The sequence below is a fragment of the Brienomyrus brachyistius genome, unplaced genomic scaffold (genome assembly GCF_023856365.1).
Source record: "Brienomyrus brachyistius isolate T26 unplaced genomic scaffold, BBRACH_0.4 scaffold50, whole genome shotgun sequence".
Lineage (NCBI taxonomy): Eukaryota > Metazoa > Chordata > Actinopteri > Osteoglossiformes > Mormyridae > Brienomyrus > Brienomyrus brachyistius.
In genome coordinates this window covers 943,159-965,119 of record NW_026042325.1, presented here as the reverse complement: position 1 = coordinate 965,119, position 21,961 = coordinate 943,159, and the positions used below count along the sequence as shown (strand labels likewise).

At 46.4% G+C, this 21,961-nt stretch overlaps 2 protein-coding genes across 2 annotated transcripts in view; one reads left to right on the top strand and one right to left on the bottom strand.

The window, feature by feature from the left end:
- Window positions 1–16,509, top strand: part of arhgef25b (Rho guanine nucleotide exchange factor (GEF) 25b) — a 42,692-nt gene extending 26,183 nt beyond the window's left edge. Inside the window, 13 exon segments of the mRNA XM_049000347.1 lie at window positions 632–682; window positions 4,518–4,642; window positions 5,261–5,327; window positions 5,483–5,586; window positions 5,685–5,754; window positions 7,801–7,890; window positions 8,354–8,446; window positions 8,967–9,017; window positions 10,247–10,324; window positions 10,550–10,741; window positions 11,321–11,501; window positions 12,159–12,355; window positions 14,228–16,509. Of these exon segments, the coding sequence (XP_048856304.1) occupies window positions 632–682; window positions 4,518–4,642; window positions 5,261–5,327; window positions 5,483–5,586; window positions 5,685–5,754; window positions 7,801–7,890; window positions 8,354–8,446; window positions 8,967–9,017; window positions 10,247–10,324; window positions 10,550–10,741; window positions 11,321–11,501; window positions 12,159–12,355; window positions 14,228–14,344 (1,416 nt within the window). The 3' untranslated portion in view covers window positions 14,345–16,509.
- A 2,141-nt stretch (window positions 16,510–18,650) lies between these two features.
- On the bottom strand, window positions 18,651–21,712 carry LOC125723581 (transcription factor Sp5-like). Its single transcript, XM_049000314.1, has 2 exons — window positions 21,343–21,712; window positions 18,651–20,735 (listed from the first exon to the last, which is right to left on the bottom strand). The coding sequence occupies exons 1-2, from the start codon at window positions 21,394–21,396 to the stop codon at window positions 19,677–19,679; spliced, it is 1,113 nt and encodes a 370-aa protein (XP_048856271.1). The 5' UTR covers window positions 21,397–21,712; the 3' UTR covers window positions 18,651–19,676.
- Between the last annotated feature and the right edge of the window lie 249 nt (window positions 21,713–21,961).

The following is a 21,961-nucleotide window of genomic DNA, read 5'->3' as shown; positions in this document are numbered from 1 at the left end:
TGTAAGTCGCTCTGGCTAAGGGCGTCTGCCAAATCCTGTAAATGTAAATGTAAATGTAAAAGTGTCAGAATGGGTTTAAATGCAATTTGCACATTTGTAGTTGAAGAGATAATCATCGGCAGGATCAGCATAGCATCAACATCATTGCAACATCAATAGGATCAGACATTATAAAAGAGGATTTATTTCCAAAGGATTCCACCAGTATTGTTCTAAGGGATGTATTTGCATTTCTTTGTTAGCTTTAAGGCTGAGATATTGTAATATTTCAAGATCATGACTCCTATCTAGAGGATGTCTCTTCATGCTGTAAGTGCCTCATGGTATCACTGTTTACTACGTTTACTGCAGTAACTGATGTATAGTAGACATCTGTGTGCTTTTCTACCACACACAGAACCCTGGTCCAGCTTAACACATACACCATGTGTGACGTCATGCTGTCCATAATGGTCACATGACATTAGCAGTACGACTTGGAGTATTAAGACTTCAGGATGTCGTGGAAGGACTGATACAGAAAATCATAGGAGATGCAGGCAAACCACAGAGCACTGCAGCGGCAGGAACATCAGGGCTTAAAGTAGAAAATAATCTGGAATTTTAATGCGGGTCATTTTTAATTCTCTAGTCAGAAGAGTTTCCTGGAAAACATCAAGCAAAGCATCAAGCAAAGCACACGGTAATATTTTACCTGGTATTGCGGAACACCCTCTGGTGCCCCCGCTGCTTTCGTTCATTACACTTGGCAGCACCAGTACCCATGTCTGGCCCTGCATTTTCATTCTGGCCTCGCCTTGAGGACCCCGGGATGCAGGCTGCCCAGACTGGTGCCTGTCTCTCTGCACTGAGCTCTGTTGAATGAGCTGGTAGCATTTCAGAGAGATTCATGGTTTGGATTTACTTCCCATAAGGAGGGTGTGCAGTTTGGGCTGCAGGGCCTCTCTCACTCCATTGCCCATAAAAAATCCGTTTTTATCACCCTGGGCTGCTGGTAGGTTCCTCTTTAGCAACCCCTCCACCCCTACATCAAGCCCAACATCATGAATAGGTGAACACCTTCATTCCTCCACACAAAACAATTTTTAAAAAGGGGGTCAAACAAAAAATTAATAGGGAAGAAAGAGGAGAAACTCCACGTAGACATGTAGTCAACCACGAAAAGGCAGATGGCTTCATCGTGGGCTGTCCTGAGGGTGCCTTTGGGATGGGCTAGGGGACCACAGGACACTATAGCTCCAGACTGACCTTTACTGCAAACATGCATCATGGCAGCTTGTGCAGAAGAACCTTACAGAGTTTTATGTTCTAACCAGACTGTTTACTATAAGGCGCCGTCCATGGTCACACTACAGTGTGAAAAAGAGCCCCTGGCCAAAAAAACAAATAAAGCTACCATAAAAAGTGGCGATAATCATGCATTTAGGAGCTGGAATCTTGTCTTCGGGGATGGCACATCTGGAAGAGATCAGCCTGGGAGGTTGAGGAGCTTGGGGGTTAGCAGGAGGCCACGGGAGGCCCAGATGATACGCATGGACGTGCAGAGCCCTGCAGAAAGGAAGGCTCCTTCACTGCTCCTTGCCCTTCAACAGGCAAACAGCTCTATTATTAATATTATTATCAGCATTATTATTGTCGTGGTTATTATTAGGTCTGGAATTGGTCCCAGTTGCGCAACAGCACAGGGCCACGTGACACTGCTGCAGCAGTCCCCTGATTCTCTCTGGCGGCTTCTTTCCAGGATTCTTCCTCTTATTAAGATCTGCTGGGGGTGAGCCTTCTATCCATCGGCAGTCACTGCCAAACCAAGGCGGGCAGGCGTAGCCGTGGCGACGCCAGGCTGACAGGCAGAGAGCACCTTTTGCTGTTCATCCGCTGGGGCCGTTGGCTCTGCCTCCACGTCTTTGTTTTCAGCACTATGAAGGACTTACTTTGATCTTTCGCCATGTCCTTCATTAAAAACAAAAAACAGAAAACCTCATACGCAGAGTCTTACTGTGAAGGAAACATGGCGGGTTGGACTAATGAAGAGAGGATGAGAGGCTGGAATTAACATGAGTCTAAGGCAGGTACACAAAATCAATCAGCATGACAAATCTGCCGTTAGGGGGTTAAATGCCAACACGCCTCGTGTGGATGACTGGGGGCCTCACAGGGATGGCGGACTTTCAGACGGCAAAACACAGGCGCTGCTTGGAAAACAGTCTGGAAAAATCAGATGGTAACAGGAAAGGAAGATGACGGCTCAGATAAGGAAATAGCATCTCGAAGGAGACCCTGCATAAGGAAAGTCCTGGATCACTCCCGCATACTTACAGCACAGCTATCGCACTCTGAGCAGAGCGGCGCTCACCTGAGGTCCAGTACACCTAATACCAGTAATACCAGACTGCTAGCAAATATACCAGCCCGGTCTGGATATGAGGCGGTAACACTTTACATTAAGTGCACCTTCATAATGCATTCATAATGCATTCATAATGTATTCATAGAACATTCATTGTCACACTCGCTCGTCCGCTCCTCCCGTGTGCCACGCCCCCTTGTTAACCTCGTGTGGAATCCCCGTGTTTACCAGCTGTTTCTGATTGTTGTCATTTGTCCTCTGTAGTTAGTCCGCGTTCAGTTTGTTTCCCCAGTCCGGTCAATGTATTACCAGTCTGCGTTTGCCCCGTGTTCTCCCAGTCATTGTTAATTAGTCTCACCTGTCCTGTGTTAGTCTTGTTTCCCAGTTTTAGTTCCAGTATTTAAGTCCCTGCTTCTGTTCAGTTCCCCAGTGGATCGTTGAATGTTCTGTCGATTCTGATGGTTAATGTTTGGTGTTAGACGCATGTTCTGCCTGCCTGCCCCTGTTTTGTAATTAGTCTTTGTTTATCCCCATTCACTTTTGACCCCTCGTGGTCCTTTGTTTCTGTAGTGTTCTTAGTGTTTTCTTGTGTTATTAGTTCATTTAATAAACCTTGTTTTGTATTGTTGAGCCGCAAGTAAGTCGTCCACCATTTCTGCCGGCATCATGCCACGTCCTGGCGCCCGAACCGCCTCGTTTCATAACAATTCATAAACAGTACGTATGTACACCTTAACATCCTAACGTCCCTTTACAGCTGTAATACACATTAATAACAAACATTACATAATTATACTGTTTGTTATAATTATGTAATGTTTGTTATTAATGTATATTACAGCTGTTAAGGGATGTTAGGATGTAAAGGTATACATACATGATGTTCATGAATGATTTCTGAACACTTAATGAATACATTATGAGGGTGTCCTGAACGTTTTATGAATGCAATATAAAAGCATTATGAAGGTGCAGTTAATGTAAAGCATTACCTATGAGGCTAAATAAGTGTTTCCCAATACGGAAAACAGATAATGCATGTTTTCGCTTCCTCTCAGTTCCCGGTAGGAAACTAGGAGGGAGCAAAAATGTGGACTGTCTGGCAGGGAACTTGGAGGGAGTAAAAACATGGACTGGCTGTGGGTCCCCGAGGACCGTAGCTGGGAGGCAGCAAAAATGTGGATCGACTGTGGGTCTCTCAGGACTGGAGCTGGGAGGGAGCAAAAATGTGTACTGTCTAGCAGGGAGCTTGGAGGGAGTAAAAATGTATACCAGTTATGGGTGTAACAAAGTGCCGGTACGGAGCGGGGAAAGAGGAGCAGGAGTCCAGGGAGTCAGAGAAACGTAGAATTTATTTGGGGAAGGCACACTTGGGAAACTGGAACAACAGGCATAAACGAAGCCACAGCGTTAATGACTGGACTGGGGAAACATACACTAACACGCACTTAAATACACCAAACTAATTAAACACAACTAGAAACAGTCGATAGCAAGAGGATTCCACATGAGGTAAACGAGGGGGCGTGGCACACAGGAGGATCAGAACAATCGTAACGTGACAGAGGGTCCCTGAGGACCAGAGTTGAGAGGGACCAAAAATTTGGACTGTCTAGCAGGGAGCAAAAGTATGAGTCATCAAGGACCGCATTGAGAAACACTAAGCTAAGTGATAAATAGAGTTTAGGGAAACCCCTGATTTATACTGGTTTCGATATGACACCATCATATTTAGAGGAGTAAAAGACTGTCCACTTTCTGCCTAATGTCTTCTGCTCGCTCGCTGTGGCTGTGGGAGAACAGCTCCCTTCAGCTCATGACTAGCGGCCGTCTGGCGGTAATAAGGTCACTCATGGATTTATGATCAGCATTCTGAACAAACCCTGATTTTTTGGGGGGGGGGGCGGCAGCCCTGCCCAGATGATGGTGTGTGGTGTTGGCACATCCTCTGAGGGAGGAAGGGGGGGCCCTCAGATGAGGTCATAGGAGAGAAGAGCGAGTTCAAAAAGGAAGAACTTATTATGTATTTATATTAAAATTAAAATGTTCTTCAGAGATATTTTGCACAAATCAGAAGTATATAGCATTTACCATTATTATTATTATTATTATTATTATTATATCAAACAGGAATAGCAAATTATCAGTTGCTTTCTGCTGTTTCCAACAGGACCACCTGCCCTCTAATCAGGTGAGAGAAGAGAACAGCTTCGCCATGATGGATGATGCGTCCAGCCAATCGTCAACCACTACAGACAGCGAGGAAGAGAAGAGGAGTACCTTAGAGAAGAGCACGTAGGCCTTTCTCCTTACCATCCTCAGACATGCGGTTCACTCTGGTATCCATCTGCTGGTGCCCAGAAGACACATCCAGTCCGGCACTTACTCCACTACAGTTGTTTCATTTGCTGTTTAAAAACCACTTTCGCCAATTTGCAATCATAAAATCATTATTATTCGACAAAGGATGGAGAGCTTTTCACATGAAACTCATTTCATTTGATGCTTTTTTCATGAGATACAGGAGCCATGACCGAAAGCACGCAAATGGCCCTGTGTCCATTTCAATCAAAAGCAATGATCCAATGGCCAATATAGAGTTTAAGGATCCATTGATTGTGCCCATGTTGGGAATTAGAAGGCCACACTACAGTCACTCTGGTATCTCATGCTAGATCAGTGATGATTGGCTCAGATTAGGACACTTTGCCTGTAATTGGAGGCTCTCCAATTCAAATCAGTGATCATCATGTGATTTATGATAGTGATTTAACCTTTGGGCCCCTGGGCGGGGCCCTTAACCCGATTGGCCCAGAGACTGTCATGCTTTCAATTGTATGTTACTTAGAAAACAAGTGTACAATAAATTGTAATTTGTGTGCTGCCCTCCTCTCTGTCGCCGTAACCCTGCAGCTACGTACTGAAGGAGCTTGTTGAGACGGAGAAGCTGTACGTGGCTGACCTGGGACTCATCGTGGAGGTAAATCCCACACACCGCACCGCGAAGCTGATCCGTCTCATTCTCACACTCACTCGAGCGTTAAATCTAAACATGGCAGTCGCCCTAAGAAAAACATGGAGTCACATTCACCCCTGGCGGGCGGGTAACACTGTGTACATTCTGACCCCCACAAGGGCTACAGGGCCACCATGAATGAAAAGGGAGTACCAGAAGATATGAAGGGAAGGGACAAGATCGTGTTTGGGAACATCCACCAGATATTCGACTGGCATAAGGGGTAAGCATGCATTGGTTTGCGGCGTTGATGTCAGTCTGAGTGAGTCTATGTCAGTGAGTGTGACAGAAATGGCCTCTTGCTCTGCCCCCTGCATGCAGCTACTTCCTGGGGGAGCTGGAGAAGTGTGTAGAGGAACCTGAGAGGTTGGCGCAGCTCTTCATCAAGCATGTAAGTGTAGCTGAGGAATGCCACGGGACAGCCCACCCCCCCAAGAGGTCACCTGACTTGGTTTGCTGCTGAGCCCACCCCCCCCCGCCACCAGCTGTCCTTTTAAGTATCACTCTGTGCCGTGACTGGCCAGGACGTGTGAAGAAGAAACAGAAACACAATTATAAGGCAGCCATGATTCCCCCGAGGAGCACGGATCCCCTGCTGGTGTCTTTTCGATCCCCTCTGCTATCACAGATACTATAATAATAAGCTTATGCTGAGGGCCGATTAATGGTAGAAGCTGGTAGAAGGGAATTCAGGATACAGATACACAACGAGACAAAGGTATTTACACACACTGAGATTTTCTACATTTACTAAAAATACACTCAATGCAGTATTTATACTATACTGTATTCATACTATAAATTTATAGTATGTTCACCATTTGAGTACCTTTATTAGCAATAAAATATCATACCTTTGATTCACCGAAGTCACCTCCTCTATTCAGCAGAGAATAGAGCATTCTTTCTACAAGGAGTATTAAATATTGCTGTGTTTCATGGGATGAAATGGCTAACTAGAGTATTTAAAGTGAACATAGCTTAGAATCTGACTGGCATCACTACACAGCCATTAATAGGGTGTCAGACATGCACTGTTACATACTTTGTCCAGGTTATAAAGGAAACTTGTTTCATTTGACTGAGATATTTTCATCGATACTTGTTCACTCAACTTACCGATGCTTAACAAGAATAAAATAATCTGCAGTTTATGAAATAAATGAAAAAGTGGTAAAAAGCTGTGATGTGTAAAACCTTATGACTGGTCGTGTACCTGAGGGTAAGTCAGGTCATTGCTGTGCAGCTGATGGCTGGAAAAGGTCACAGCAGGTCAGTGGGCAGTGTCTCCCAGGGTACCATGGTCTCTGTCCTCGTTCCAGCCCTGACTGCCCATCATGAACCATGTTGATTGAGCCAGCGAGACGTACTGAGACTTATGGACAGTCTGGGTAGCCCTGCCTGTGGAAGGACACCAAGCTGGAAAGGAATAAGGTGGCTAGAAGCTTGGAAGCAGGCGGATGTCGAGTGTCAGGTGCTGGGATTGCAGATGATAGCAGTGAGGCAATAAGTGGGCTTTGAGATTCCTCCATGAAGAAAGTGCCCCATTCCTCCACCTCCACCATCTGCGGCATGTTTACGCCCACGATCCCTGCGTCTGAGTAACACCAAGGAACCTCTAAGCACTTCTGTGTCTGAGTAACACCGAGGAACCTCTAAGCACTTCTGTGTCTGAGTAACACCGAGGAACCTCTAAGCACTTCTGTGTCTGAGTAACACCGAGGAACCTCTAAGCACTTCTTTGACAAGGTCCAGCTGTTTCCAGGCCTTACCACCCAGCAGTTGCTACACTGTCAGAAAAAAAGAGTAGCAGTTTGTACCTTTGCTTGTCCCTGGGGATGTACCTTCAAGGGTCCGCCAGTTGTACCCTAGCTGTAGATAATTGTACCTTTTCGTCTAATTTGAAGTACAGAAATGGACTCTGAGGAACACCCCCAAAGTACAAACAACATTAATGTACCCCAATGGTACAAAAATGTTCCTTATAGTCCATTTCTGTACCTTAAAACTACCATTATCTACAGCTAGGGTACAGCTGGCAGACCCTTAAGGGTTCAGCCCCAGTGAAAAGCAAAGGTACAAACTGGTACTCTTTTATTCTAACAGAGTAGGTAGACTGTGTTCATTTCTAATGTGGCTTTCAGGATAATGTGGTTAAATTATACATGAATGGACGCTTGCTCACACTCAGCTCCATTACAGACTGGCTCTACCAGAGAACAGTGGACCAGCCATGTAAAGCCATGTCACCATTATGGAGCTGGATTGTGTGAAAAACCCACTAACAAGATGATAAGGCTAATGATGTCAGATCAAGTAGGATGGGTGTGCTTATGGTCTCCATGGTGGACAGGGTGCTGCAGAGAACTCTGGACCCATCTCTAGATGGCCATCAGAATCGTGTAGGAGACACTGACTGTGTCCTCACATGTTGCAGGAACGGCGGTTGCACATGTACGTGGTGTACTGTCAGAACAAGCCCAGATCGGAGCACATCGTCTCTGAATACATCGATAGCTACTTTGAAGTGAGTACATGACCTTCAAAAAGTAAAGGTCATTCTAATGAAGTTCACTTTAGTCTAAAGCCTCAGTTGTGTTCAGTCCAATCTCAAGGTCAATACTGTATCGGAAGATCTCAAAGACATGAATCTGTAACCACCAGCATGTGCTACAAATGTACCTCACCGTTTTATTGGCTAATTGATTATTCCATTAATTAGTGCCATGACAAATGAAGAGTGATGTTACCAGCAGAGGTGGAAAGTTCAGGTTCAGAAAGTACAAAGAAAGATTTTGTTTCAATCAACCAGTTGAGCTGTGACTCTTCATTCTCGGCCAATTGACCGAAACAAAATCATGGTCTGGATTTGTACTTTCTGAACCTGAACTGACCACCTCTGGTCAGGAAGCTCTTGGGGAGTGACGGCTTGCAGCTAAACGTTGACGTGTGTGAAAATCATGGAAAATCGCGAATCCTGCTTTGCACAGGAGCTCAGGCAGCAGCTGGGTCACCGGCTCCAGCTCAATGACCTGCTCATCAAGCCAGTGCAAAGGATCATGAAGTATCAGCTTCTGCTCAAGGTGAGGCTCAGAGTACAGTGCTAGGAGCTGCGGGTAGCGGTGGAAGGTCCTTCATAACATGCCTGCCTCCATCAGCTGTGTGTTACTGAAAATTCCTGCTTCTACCAGTTCAGCCATACTTGATACGATGAAATGAAGCACCTTCTAGTGTTGCTTGGTAAAACTTCTGGGAAAAGGGTCCTGACTTTCCTCTTCAAAAAGACATCTCAATCAGTGTTATGTATCTTCAAATAAAATGCTACTTTAATCCAGCTTATGCAGCCAAACAGGCCAATGACTTCATAAACAATTCATTGAGAAATTGATTGCTAATTATTCGGATTCAGATTTTTTTGATGCAGTGTTGTTGAGGAACCTGGTGGTTGTACCGTGGTCGTATCCACTCTCTGGAAATAAATTTATGTGCAATTTTTTTCCTGTTGCATATCTCTGTGAAGAAATACCATTTCAGAAACATTTTAATTGCAGTATGAGCCGAGACGGTTTTCCCTCAGAAAATGAGCTGTGTTTGGTCCTACAGGACTTCTTGAAGTACTACACCAAGGCTGGAATGGACACTACTGAGTTGGAGGTATGATTTTGTATGGTTTGTATGGAGGTATGATTCATAGGAAAGACTGTCACTCGTGCAGCCACAAATAGAAAAATAATATAGCATGATCTCAAATATGACAGCAGCTCTAGTCAGTAGATTCCATTCTTCCATTTCTCGAAATTCTCAGTATTGGACCTGCCTAGTTCCCAGTGCTGCTTGTCCTTACCTTATGGTTCGCATGTGGTTCTCCGACGGCGGAATGAGCTGCCGAACCACGTCTGGTCATCAGCCTCCCTCTCCACCTTCAAGAAACACCTCAAAACCCATCTGTTCCATGAATTCCTCTGCTACCCCGATGCCTCTTTATGTTTCCTGAATGTTTTCCTGTTGCATTTCTTGTCATCGAATAGCCTTATTAGGTACTTGCTTTGTTTGCTTGGAAGCTCCGCCTAGCTGCAGTTATGCCTAGTTGAGTCCTTGACACCATGTACAGCCACGGAAAAAATTCCACAGCACAGAGACCAGAGCACAGAGACCAGAGCACAGAGACCAGAGCGCAGAGACCACAGCACAGAGACCACAGCGCAGAGACCAGAGCACAGAGACCACAGCACAGAGACCAGAGCAGAGACCAGAGCACAGAGACCAGAGCACAGAGACCACAGCGCAGAGACCACAGCACAGAGACCACAGCGCAGAGACCAGAGCACAGAGACCACAGCACAGAGACCACAGCGCAGAGACCACAGCGCAGTTTTTTGTTTCACTCATTTCTGAATTTAAGGGTGTTTCTGTGACGTGTGTATATATATTTTTGCAAATTGCAGCCCGGTTCTTCCTCATTAATGAAGGGCTTCTTGTGTGCTGGTGTCTTAGGAACTGTGATCCTGGAAGCAACCTGCTGCTCAGCACAGTCTTTTGGCAGCAGCATCATGATTTAACCTGAATTTAATAATGTAGATTTGTTTAAAAATATAGAATGGTCTCATTTTTTTCTGGGGTTGTATGTGTTTGATGTGCCATTTACCTCACTTGTACGTCGTTCTGAAAAAAGCATTTGCTAAATAAGTACATGTACCTACAACTTCATGACGATAACATGGTGTGGTCATTGTGGTCTTCATCCTCTCATACCCTTTTTGCAGCACATGGCGTAGATCTATTTTCATGGACATTTCCTGTTGTTTGCATGACTTCTCTAGCTATTCCTTTTGACCGAGAAGCCTACAGTTTAGTGCACATGGCCTCTTTTTCTTCCTGAGCAGAAGGCAGTGGAGGTCATGTGCTTCGTCCCCAAACGTTGCAACGACATGATGAATGTGGGAAGGCTCCAGGGGTTTGAGGTGAGGTGTCACGCATTCTGGAAGCATGCGTTTATACTCACAAACTCCACTTTATCAGCAGATCATCACAGTTCCCTTCCGGTCCCAGGTGTAGCACAGTGATATAAACGCAGAGACTGCTCAGGCATTTGTTTACTCTCCCTTCACTGATGATCCATTGTGCAGCCCGTGGCAGAGGTCATACTGCAGTGACTGATAATACCTGTTTGTCTTCCTGTGTCCCAGGGAAAGATCACGGCACAAGGGAAGTTACTCCTGCAGGACACATTTATGGTGACCGAGCAAGACAACAGCATCCTGTCTCGGGCCAGGGAGAGGCGGGTCTTCCTGTTCGAGCAGCTTGTCATCTTCAGTGAACCTATTGACAGAAAGAAGGGCTTCTCATTGCCAGGATATATCTTCAAAAACAGTATCAAGGTGTGGTGACCTGTGACAGGTCCCTGCCTTTTCACCGTTACTGCATATAAGCAAATGCATTACACACCTTCTTTGGGAAGCTTCCGGATTCCCTCCATGTATCCATGGTGTTTAGTGCTTTGCTCTGTTGTTCTTTCCATTCCAAGTCGACTCTGACAGCTGGTGTGTTAAGAAAAACAATATCAATATGTCTGCCTGGCTGATGCAGTGACTCAGCAGGTAGTGTTGTCACCTTGGGAAGATGATCCTGGGTTTGCTTCTTCTCCCTCACCTTTCTTTCCGTTCTCCATTACAAAGACGAGATGGACTAGAAGCTCCAAAGTATCCTCAGGTCTTTGCTTTCCGTCTGTGCGTGTGTCTGTGTGTCCGTGAGGAAGGTTCTCATCCAGGGTATATTCTGATCTTCTGAAAGAGAACCCAGACCACACTAACTGTAACTGGATAAGTGTGTATAAAGTGGGCGGATTGACATTTGTGTCTCCTACAAGAGTGTGGCAGCGATGTTATAATACAATAACAAACTTCTCCTTGGGCATGTTTGTGTTAGCGGGTGACACCGTCTGTCTCGTCGCCGCCCAGGTCAGCTGCCTCGGCTTGGAGACGTGTGCCGAGGCCGACACGTGCCGCTTCGTGCTGACGTCCCGCGGGGCCAGCGGTAGCGCTGTCCGCTTCACACTGCAGGCAGCGACGCCCCATATCTGCAGAGCCTGGGTGCTCGACGTGGGCCAGATCCTAGAGACGCAGCGCAACTTCTTAAATGGTGATGACCTCCCTCCAGCCTCGGGGCTTTGAAGAAACACATCCTTCGTTCTGAAGCAATGATTCCCCCCCCCACCCCGAGGGAGCCTCATTTCCTTTCTGGCACATTCTTATCTTCTGAAAGGAATTAATGTGCTATAGCTAATGTAGCACCTACAACAGCTTCTGGTTGCATATATTAACGGTACCAAAAAGTTTAAGATAAAGTAAGAATAGCACACAGACGAGTAATGCTACTTGCTAAGAAGAAGATGCATGTTATACCCAAGCTTTTAAACCAAAATTAACCTTTAATATTAAAGATAGAGTATCCACTTACGCGAGCAAATACTGAATAACATTAATATTTATATATTATTTGATTCTATTATCCAAATCATTTTTGGTATCATTTCAACAGCTATTTTTGGCTTTACTCGTTTCTGCAATTTTTCGGCAATCTCTAAAAATATTTCATTGCTCATGGCCAACTTGCGAACAACCAAGACCATGAATGTCAAATTCTCTAATCTGGGGGGGGCGGGGGAGGGGGCAAAACAAAAGACTGTACACAAAAGAGATTCCATGAAACACCTCACCAATTGCAGGCAGTAAGGTCTGCAGTATCCTGAATGACCTGATCAGCCACCAGTCAATGATCTCTCCGTTCACCTGTCAGCTCTGCAGTCACCCATCGAGTACCAGCGACGCGAGGGCAAGTCCAGCAGCCTGGGACGGGCCATGCGGGCACCGACGGCGGCCGACCTCACGCTGCGCCCCCACTCCTCTGCCTCCTTTGACCGCCAGCAGCTGCCCTACCTGCATGCTTACAACAGCTCACTGCCCTCCCTCCACATGCCCAGCCAGGGGCAGCAGGTAAGCCTCAAAGCCCCCCCCCCCCGCCCCATAATGTCAAGGGTGGCCTGTTCCCAGCTAAATGTTCCCAGCTACTGAAAACCCACAATGGTCCCACAGGCCAATTGTGCTGAACACACAAGCACTCAATCCTGAAGGACCAGCAGCCTTCTGCACCACAAGAGGGCCACAAACCAAGAGTGCAGCTCGTCTGCAGCACCCTGAAGCCACAGGGAGCGGGGAATCGATGGGGGTCCGGTTCTGCATGTCAGACCCAGCTGGATAGTTCATCGGTCTGGCCCAGTCCATGGTTCCCCTACAGAGAACCAAATCAGACAAATCCAGCAAACCCAGACAAATTCTCATGTAGCCATTTTGCTATTTCATTAATGTTTTTGTGTATATTGACACTTTTGCCATGTGAGGTCTGCCATTAAAAGGACTATTTGGAAGGATTAATACTGCGATACGATCGCCGTGAAGGACAGGGCCAGTTATCGCGGTCTGACACTTTCCCATCGGCTTCTCCGTCTCTTAGCGTCTCCAGCCCACACATGACCGGCGCCTCCCTTTGGTTTCTGGCTCCCATCCAAATCCACACACAATTCTGTGATCACTGCACCATACCCCAGGGCTGCCCAGCTGTGTGCCACCCTACGGGACGCACTACACAGGCATGCAGGCTACATGCTGCCCCCTACTGGGCACAGCTCGCTTACTGACATCAAACACATCACCTCTAAACTTCCAGAATCCCAGTGTGTCTTCTGATCTTAATCCCTCTGACAGACACAACGTATGCTATATACAACACCTGCATATAACACATATTTAGATCTCCTTTCCACTGACTATACATTAACCAGAAAAAGGCATTTTGACTTGTTCCTCAACTGTAAAACAGCCAGATCTCCCGTTCCAGAGAAAGAAAAAATTTAATTTTGTAATTTAAAAATAATTTGCGTGACATAACCAGGCCAATTCTCAATGCCGACTGACAAAGATCTCTCTCTCTCCTATCTCTCTATCTCACCTCCTCAGGGAAAATACTTACCGACTTCATCAATTTCCTGATTTGCGATTTCCTGTTAAGTTCTGGCTGTTTCTTTGTGAATCATTTGTGTGAATGATTCATGTGAATGGGGATCATTCATTTACACGTCTTTGTCCGGCCGGCTTTCCAGGGAGCACCGTGTGGCTCTGTGGGCTTTTTCTACTGGACTTGTGCTCCGGAAGTTGTTAGTTCAAATCCCAAGATTGGCAGAGTGAAGTTACCATTATGTCCTTGGGCTCAGCCCTTAACCCCAAAATGCACCAGGGACTGTCAAACCTGGTTCTCAAAAACATGTGACACTTTGGGTAAACGAGTCAGCTAAACAATTTTAAAATGATCTGAATTCATTATCATAGCTGATATTATTTCTAATGATGGTAGACAAAGTTCTAATATGTAACCAGACTCAGTATCAAGTCACTTTGCGTGACCCTTTATCACCAAAGCAGCACTGTCTTGGAAGCCTATGCATAATTAATTTTTATCACAATTGAAAGTTAATTACAGGACAGTGGAACGGAGCAACAGCCATTTCAACTAGTAATTTTGGTGTTATCATTAACAGCGACCAACATATTACAAAAAGAGAAAACAAGCTTGTGTGGAGTTGCGATGACGTAAGAGCTGGGAAGAACAAACCCTGCGATTCAAACAAACCTGCCACTGTGCGTTTGCCAAAATGTCCCACAGCTTTGTATGAACATCAGCGTTTGCGCCAAACAGATGCGTGGAAGCACCAATAAGGGGCCAGACTAAGGCCAAACTCGCAAACCACGTACTGTGACTGGTAAGACCCACCCTCTTGACTGACAGCCTTGTGTCCTTCTCTTCCCACACAGAGGGCCAGTGAGGGCCATGTGAAGGCCTTAGGGAGTGAGGCTGGGTGCTTCTCGCCCAGCCCGCCGGGGATCCAGAGGCTCGGCAGCCTGGCAAAGCTGGACGAGGATGAACTGTGAGCACAGAGACTCTGCGTCTCCTGCTGCCCCCAGCACCAAACTCCACGGAGACTCTGCATCTCCTGCTGCCCCCAGCACCAAACTCCACGGAGACTCTGCGTCTCCTGCTGCCCCCAGCACCAAATTCCACAGAGACTCTGCATCTCCTGCTGCCCCCAGCACCAAACTCCACGGAGACTCTGCGTCTCCCGCTGCCCCCAGCACCAAACTCCACGGAGACTCTGCGTCTCCTCCTGCCCCCAGCACCAAACTCCACGGAGACTCTGCGTCTCCTCCTGCCCCCAGCACCAAACTTCACAGAGACTCTGCGTCTCCTGCTGCCCCCAGCACCAAACTCCACGGAGACTCTGCGTCTCCTGCTGCCCCCAGCACCAAACTCCACGGAGACTCTGCGTCTCCTCCTGCCCCCAGCACCAAACTCCACGGAGACTCTGCGTCTCCTGCTGCCCCCAGCACCAAACTCCACAGAGACTAAGCGTCTCCTCCTGCCCCCAACACCAAACTCCACTGAGACTCTGCATCTCCTCCTGCCCCCAGCACCAAACTCCACGGAGACTCTGTGTCTCCTCCTGCTCCCAGCACCAAACTCCACGGAAACTCTGCGTCTCCTCCTGCCCCCAGCACCAAACTTCACAGAGACTCTGCGTCTCCTGCTGCCCCCAGCACCAAACTCCACAGAGACTAAGCGTCTCCTCCTGCCCCCAACACCAAACTCCACGGAGACTCTGCGTCTCCTCCTGCCCCCAGCACCAAACTTCACAGAGCGCGATGGTGCTGCATCATCTTAATCTGCTCGCCATAGCTGATGTGGCCTTTAGGCTGCATCTCTTTCTGCTCTTTTTGTCTCATCTCTTCTTTCCTACCGGTTTTTACTCCTTAAGACTTTTTCCTCGTCTTTGTTTTCTTTCCCTTTTTAATGTTCCAGACCAAGGAAGGGGGGGGGGTGTTAAATGAGCATTTCTCTCCGACAGTGAGAATGGGCACCTTGACGTGTCGACAATTAAGAATTCAGATTAAGTTAGGTATATGCTGGAAACCGGGACGTTCCCGGAGACAGATTTTACATACAGAATTTTTTGTATGCATGTGTAACAGGCAAGAGATCCTTAGCAATTGCTGACCTCACTCTTCAAAGCCCTGCCAAGGACGAACCTTCTTCCATCATGCAGCAGATGTACTTCATTCAGGAGAAGGTGCCACTGGATCAGCTCCTTCAGTCAGTCAGAGAGGCAAGGAGAAGCCAGACCTCAGACAGGTCAAATCTGGACATCTTTAGCAGATGGGAGCTTCTTGTACTTTTAAAGGACATGGGCGATGGCGATGTCATCGCCGATTTATTTTTACTTCTTAATTTTTCCAAAACAAAGGTATTCATAGGTTGTGGAAATGTCACGGGATGTGAACGGTCCTTATAAGGCCCCCTATGGATGGTTTTTACAGAGACGCTCCACTCTGGGTCAGCTGAAGTCCTGCCTGAAGCCCCCACCATCTCTTACATGGATACCAAATCTGTGCCTGTGGTCCAATTGGGTTTAGCTCACTTGGGGATTAAAAAAAATCACTCTTAACCTGTCTGTGTTTGCCTTACATTACTGGTTTCTGTGGTCCCACCAGTAGGTAGGAATCGGCTGATCTGATCAGTCATTTTAAAACATGACAATCACCATAAAGAGGGAGAAGTGCGGGTTTAAGTATCCAAAGGGATCTGCAGCCTTGGCAGCTCAGGTGACACTGGTGAAAATGCCACACCTGGCATATAAAGGATTTTTGCACAGGGTATAATCAGTTGAATGTCTTACTGTGTCTTAGGCGAGGGATCCAAAGAACACCTTGAAACTCCGGCCATGGTGACTCCTGCCCTAATTCACTCCTCTGGAGTCGTCACTGCAGGCACAGCTGCTCATCCTGCACCGTATCTGGTGTGATTCTTCGGTCCTGATTTCATACCTGGCCTCTTGGGGAGGCTTGAGTGCACTTAGCTGTCTCGCCTGGATTCTCCATACCGATCAGATTATTTCACCCTTCTTAATTTGCATGCTTATCAAAGACAAAACACATACCAGGGAGTGAACATACAGAAGGAGAGGATGGGAGATGGATGAAACTGCCTGACCTATGAGCATTTGCCATTGTATCATGTTTAAATAAAACTTTTTGAAAACTCATCCTTGCTAATTCTTGGGTGATTTCCTTTGTTCATACAGCACGAAGAAAGTGCGAAGCTATGAATCATATTTCCTTACAAACCTTTCAACTGTGAAAATCAAACGCCAGACTGTGAACATGAGTAGCTTGTAACCTGTGATGGCAGCGATATTCTCGCTGCCAAGCCAGAGTGGCAGCAATATACAGTAATTCTTGCAGTTGTTTGCTGCCCCCTTCTGGCTACTATATGTAACAGTATAAATCTGTTACAGCATCCCATGAATCACGTATACAAATGTTCAAAAAGGCACCAGCTTTCAGGTGGCTTATACTGGTAAACAAAAATACTCCGTAATAACCGAGTGTATAACGCCTCCTATGGGCCAAGACTGTAAATGTATTTACTTATAATGTCAACGTCATGTTGCTGTTTTATGGTCGGATGTTGAAAACGTGCATTAACACCACAGATTAAAATGAGCATAAGGAGCATTTTAGTTTTTCGTTTCCGCAGTTTCGCAAGAAAACCGACGCACCTTAAAACCAGGGCTTCTAAATACCAAGTTTCTAAATACCTCTAAAACACCGTAAGACGTGCGGTGGCTCATACGAAATACATGCACTCATTTTAAGAAATGCCACTCATAAAAATACCTTTTAATAAAAAAATATCAAAACAAACTGATGGGAATTGAAAATAAACTAGGCGATGTACGTAATCAGAACCAGGCTGAGGAACGAAGTCTTTTATTGCATAAATTGTATTTCATTATTTGTCTGCAAATTTCCAGGGCAAATTGTTCAGGCAGGAATGTAGCGCCGGCCAGCCAAGCAAGCGGCCGCCTAGGGCGCTGTCTGACGAGGCAGACCCCCGACCCCACTACCGCCAGTCAAAAATAAATGAAGCTTTCTGAGACTTTGCAGCCCGGGGGCGGTCGGCCAGTGGTGGGTGGCATTGTTTTACATAAACAGAAATAAATATTGCTTTAGATCAGGCAATACAAACCAGGGTGGTTAAGACGGTCCGCCCGCTTCTTTGGTCGTGGTCCATCCGAAATTTTTATTTTAATCAAGTAAAAAAAAAAAGAACAGAAAAATAAAAAAACAACGTCGGTTGTTTTGCAGAAAACGGAAGAGAAAAGAAAAACAGAAAAGAAAAAGAAAAACAACGCGTTTCGTCGCCGTCTAACTTTAAAATTTTGAATTATTGGATTGAGAGTCTTGCCCTTCTGCTTTACTTCTTTTGTTAATTTGTACATTTGTAACTGCCCCGTAGTGTTATAGGAATATACTCACTTTTACAGAGGCACACACTATAGTACCAAACACAGGCTGGCAAAGCAGGAGTATTAAGTGTGATAATGATGACGTCCCGTCGTATGCAGGCTACTTACCTATAGTGACCGCTAGATTTAATGCTAAAAATTATTCTGCGGACGTTTATACCATATAAACCGGGAAAATATGACTTATTTGCAGCAACAGACGAATAATGGTTAATGCAGGCCTGTTCAGTACTCTAACAAAATGAAAGGATAATGTCAGTTTAAATGTTGAATTTATTTTTAACGGGATCTTAAGGGGTTAGGCCTACTCAGAAAGGAGTTTAATTTGTGCAATATATATATATATATATATATACATAAAAGCAGCCAAACAGTGATGCATATATTTATTAAAGAATATCCACTAACTTCCACGATATGTTAAGGCTTGATATGACAGTAATGCCGACTTGTACATCAGACTGTTATTTTCCTAATTCGACATTAGGTTAATTGCGAGAAGGTATACACACACGTTTTGGCATCCCTGTGTCACAACAGGCAGGGTTTTTACTGAGCAAAGGGTCAAATTTAGCTAATTGCAATGCCTCAGAATTAGCACTCTAAAAATATATCTTGAGAAAGGCGGAAATAGTTTTGTTTTGTTATAATTCCACGGAGGTTTAACACCTCTAATTAGTCACGGTATTTGTGTTATATTAAATGCTTTATCCAGCAGAAGCGGATAACAATGTTTTAGGTACCTGCCTGTTTATCCATCCTGACGCATGTTCACCGGAATTTTGATGTCATTGGCATCCTGAAGAAACGAGCCAGAATAACGAGGTTTTCTGTAACCTAACATGGCGTTTGAAAGCATACAAGCATCAATCAGGTCATAGGAACACAGCGGAAGACCACACCATCTATTTTTTTATTTGCATTAAAGGAACATTTTTACATGCCTTTTCATAATACATGGTTACATACTCATATGTAGACTGACAGCGAGGTACAACAGTAAGGAGACCGGAAGCTAACGATGGCCGCGGGGACAAAACGACTTGCTGAAAACCCTTATTTTCACAATAATTCTCTGATAAAGAAAAATTTGGTTTCTGGAAACTGACTGGGGTTCTTCTTTAACAAAAATATTTAACAAAAAAACGTACGTTCTTAGGGCGACAGGGAAACCATGTATTTAATTTATCATTTTGTATCTTCGATCAATGCGTATTGAATGGTGCAGGACTTTTGAAGTAAATTTGTTTTTGGTTTGGCAAAATACAGGTAAATTGCTTTGCGATTTGTTTGAATGGTACCTGCCTTTTTTGACTTAAACACATGTGGAAATATGCAAAATATTAGGGAAGAGGGAAGACAAGGCTGCTGCACTGAGTGAAGCTCCCGGTGAACGGCTGTTAATCAAGAAGCCGCGTAAAACGCATGGAAATGTTTCTCTGATGTCAGATTCACCTTACCGCAGTTTGCTGTTGATTTCTCCGAATCACTATCAGCTTAAGTAACATCCGTCTACCTTCCAGCTACTTATCTTGGGCAGGGTTACAGGGGAGCCTGGAGTTTATCCCCCGCAGAATAGAGTTCAAGGCAGAGATCGTCCCAGACCGGATGCCAGTCCTATACTTTTATAAATAACATAGCCTCCCCACGATAATTCAGTATTTCTTGTGTTACAGATTATGCCACGTTTATACAATCTGATGAAAATGTTTTCATCGCCACACCATTTCCCCCATCTGCGTGAAAGTGCGTATTTAAAGATTGTCGAAAGAAAATGAACTACGCTGTGGGCGTACAGTAAAGTGAAGGGGAGCTACACACGGGGCTGGATTTCTGCACACTGACGCGTCTGGTGTGAAACGGCCCCCGCGTTGTGGCCCCCTGATCCGGCCCCTGCTCCCTCACTCCTTCTTGATGTGCCTGAGCAGGGCCCCCGCCGTGTGCTGCTGGCCGGGGGCGTGAGCGCCGGCCCCCCTGCCCCTCCTGTTCTGGTGGGTCTTGACGTGCTTGGCCAGGTGGTCGCTCCTCATGAAGCGCTTGCCGCACTGCGGGCAGCCAAAGCGCTTCTCGCCAGTGTGCGTGCGCAGGTGACGCTGCAGCTCGTCCGAGCGCGTGAAGCTCTTGCCGCAGAAGAGCCAGTTGCAGATGAAGGGGCGCTCGCCGGCGTGCCATCGCAGGTGGGCCTTCAGGTGCGATGTCTTTTTGTAGACCTTGCCGCATTCAGGGATGTGGCACACGTGCAGTCTCTTCCTGCCCAGCTCCTCAGGGGTCTGGCTGGCCAGCCCGCTGTTGGACGCCTGGCAGTTGGGGCACTTACATCTCCGGCAGCGGCGCGTGGAACTCAGGAGTCCCTTGGGGCTGCCCTGAAGGAGGGCTGCAATCTGGGGCTGGTGGCCCAGGACCAGCTGCCTTCCCAGGGCAAAGGGGTGACTGGCTGGACTGCCATTGGTCTGGGGAATGCTCCACCACTGCGGCCTCTCCTCCATGTGGCTTCCTGGAAGGTGGTGCCTGTTGGAGGAGCTTTGGAGTAGACTGGGGAAATTCTGGCCGACGCTGCTGTGCTGGTGGTAGTAGGAGCTGTTAGGCTGCACTTGAGAAGACAGGACTTTGACGGGGGAGAGGTCAAAGGGGTAGGAGGCCGGGGTCTCAGCAGGAGGGGTGAGGGGCAGTTCGTGGTGGTGGTGGTGGTGGTGGGAGTGAGCTCCCAGGCCGGACTGTACTTGCCCTGGAAACTTCGGCACGGTCAGTGTCATCTGGTGGCTGCCCAGGCCTGGGCTCGTTGCCACCTCATTACTCCACAGCTGGAACATCCCAGGTGTCGAGCCAGCCCCCCCTTCATAGGAAACCCGGGGTCCCTCCAGCCCCACGCTGCTGCTGGCCTGCCACGCCTGACCCCGTGTCGAGGCCAAGAAGGAAATGGAGTGGGATCCACCGTCTGGGGATGAGCTGGGTGTGCGGTCCTGTGCAAGGGGCACAAAAGCACGATTCAAATCAGTTACCTTTAACTATGCAGCCTAACGTCACAGTTCTTCATAGAGAGACTAAATGTCTCATACAATTAGATATTATGAGGCATAATCAGCTTTTTTTTACACTGTGAATAGCAACTTAAGTGCAGGGGTAGCAGGGAGGCTTAAACTAACAGTCGCTGAGTCACAGTGTTAGTCCCCTATCTACTGAAGCACGTGGGATGTCCTAAAACTCATAACAGACCAGCGCATCGTCAACAGCATATGGTTTGCAGAAACATCGAATACAACAGCTACAAGAGCAACTGAAATAAGTACGGAACTTTATAAGAAAAAGATTCATGTTATTACTCAGGAACACCTTGTTATGCTTAGTTATATTAGTATGTGATTTCTATCATTTTCGAAACTCTTCAGAACTCGTAGCATCTTTACAAAGAGCATACGTTTGTGGAAAGATGCGTAAGTTCGTTTACTTTTACCTGTCGCAGTCTTACTGTTTTTTTATTGTTATTTTCATGCGTGTACATCTGTTACTGTCAAGTACTAGTTTTTACCTAACAAGTCTAAAGAGGAAACAATAAAACAATCCACAAACCTGTAAAAATGAGTGCAGAAAATGATCAGTAGTGGACAAAGTAAGCGAAGCCATGTGTGCGCGCGGAGCTGCGCTCGGCGGGCGCGGACAGCGCGGTCATCTGAGCGGCGACGCGCCGGGAGAAGCGCACGTTACAGGAGATCAGGCTTAACAAACGCAGCAGGGTAATCCCGTTTGTGAAATCCGCACTTAAAGCTCGTCGTTTCACACTTTCTCTCTTCCGCACCCAGATATGTTATTTGCACTCGTGCGAACTTCCCCGCTCCTCTGACGGCCAGCGGTGGCTTTCATATACCTGACGAGTCTTTTGAAGTGCAGGGGAGAGCCAATCGCCATAGGTCCTTGGGACCATTTCAAAGGAGCGGTGATTGCATCCTCCGTACAGTGAAGAGACCCTCTCCACGGAGCCCCTTATGTATGTGCTAAGGGACAAGGGAGGGGGGCGTGATGGCGGGGCTTGCAGAAGAGGAGGAGGAAGTCGAAGTGAGTAAAGACACATTTCTGACAGAACAACAGTCTTTTATTTAGCACTTTTTTGTGTATTTTTGAACGTCCAGGATTAAAGAAATTCAAGGTTCAAATTTAAGAGTGACCCATCTAAGTGGTCTATATTCTACAA

Excerpts from the sequence above, each read along its gene's own strand:
- LOC125723581 (XM_049000314.1), bottom strand. The coding sequence starts at position 21,396 with ATGGCTTCGCTTACTTTGTCCACTACTGATCATTTTCTGCACTCATTT. Across the intron at positions 20,736-21,342 it reads TTCTGCACTCATTTTTACAG|GACCGCACACCCAGCTCATC; the intron begins GTTTGTGGATTG and ends CCCCTTGCACAG.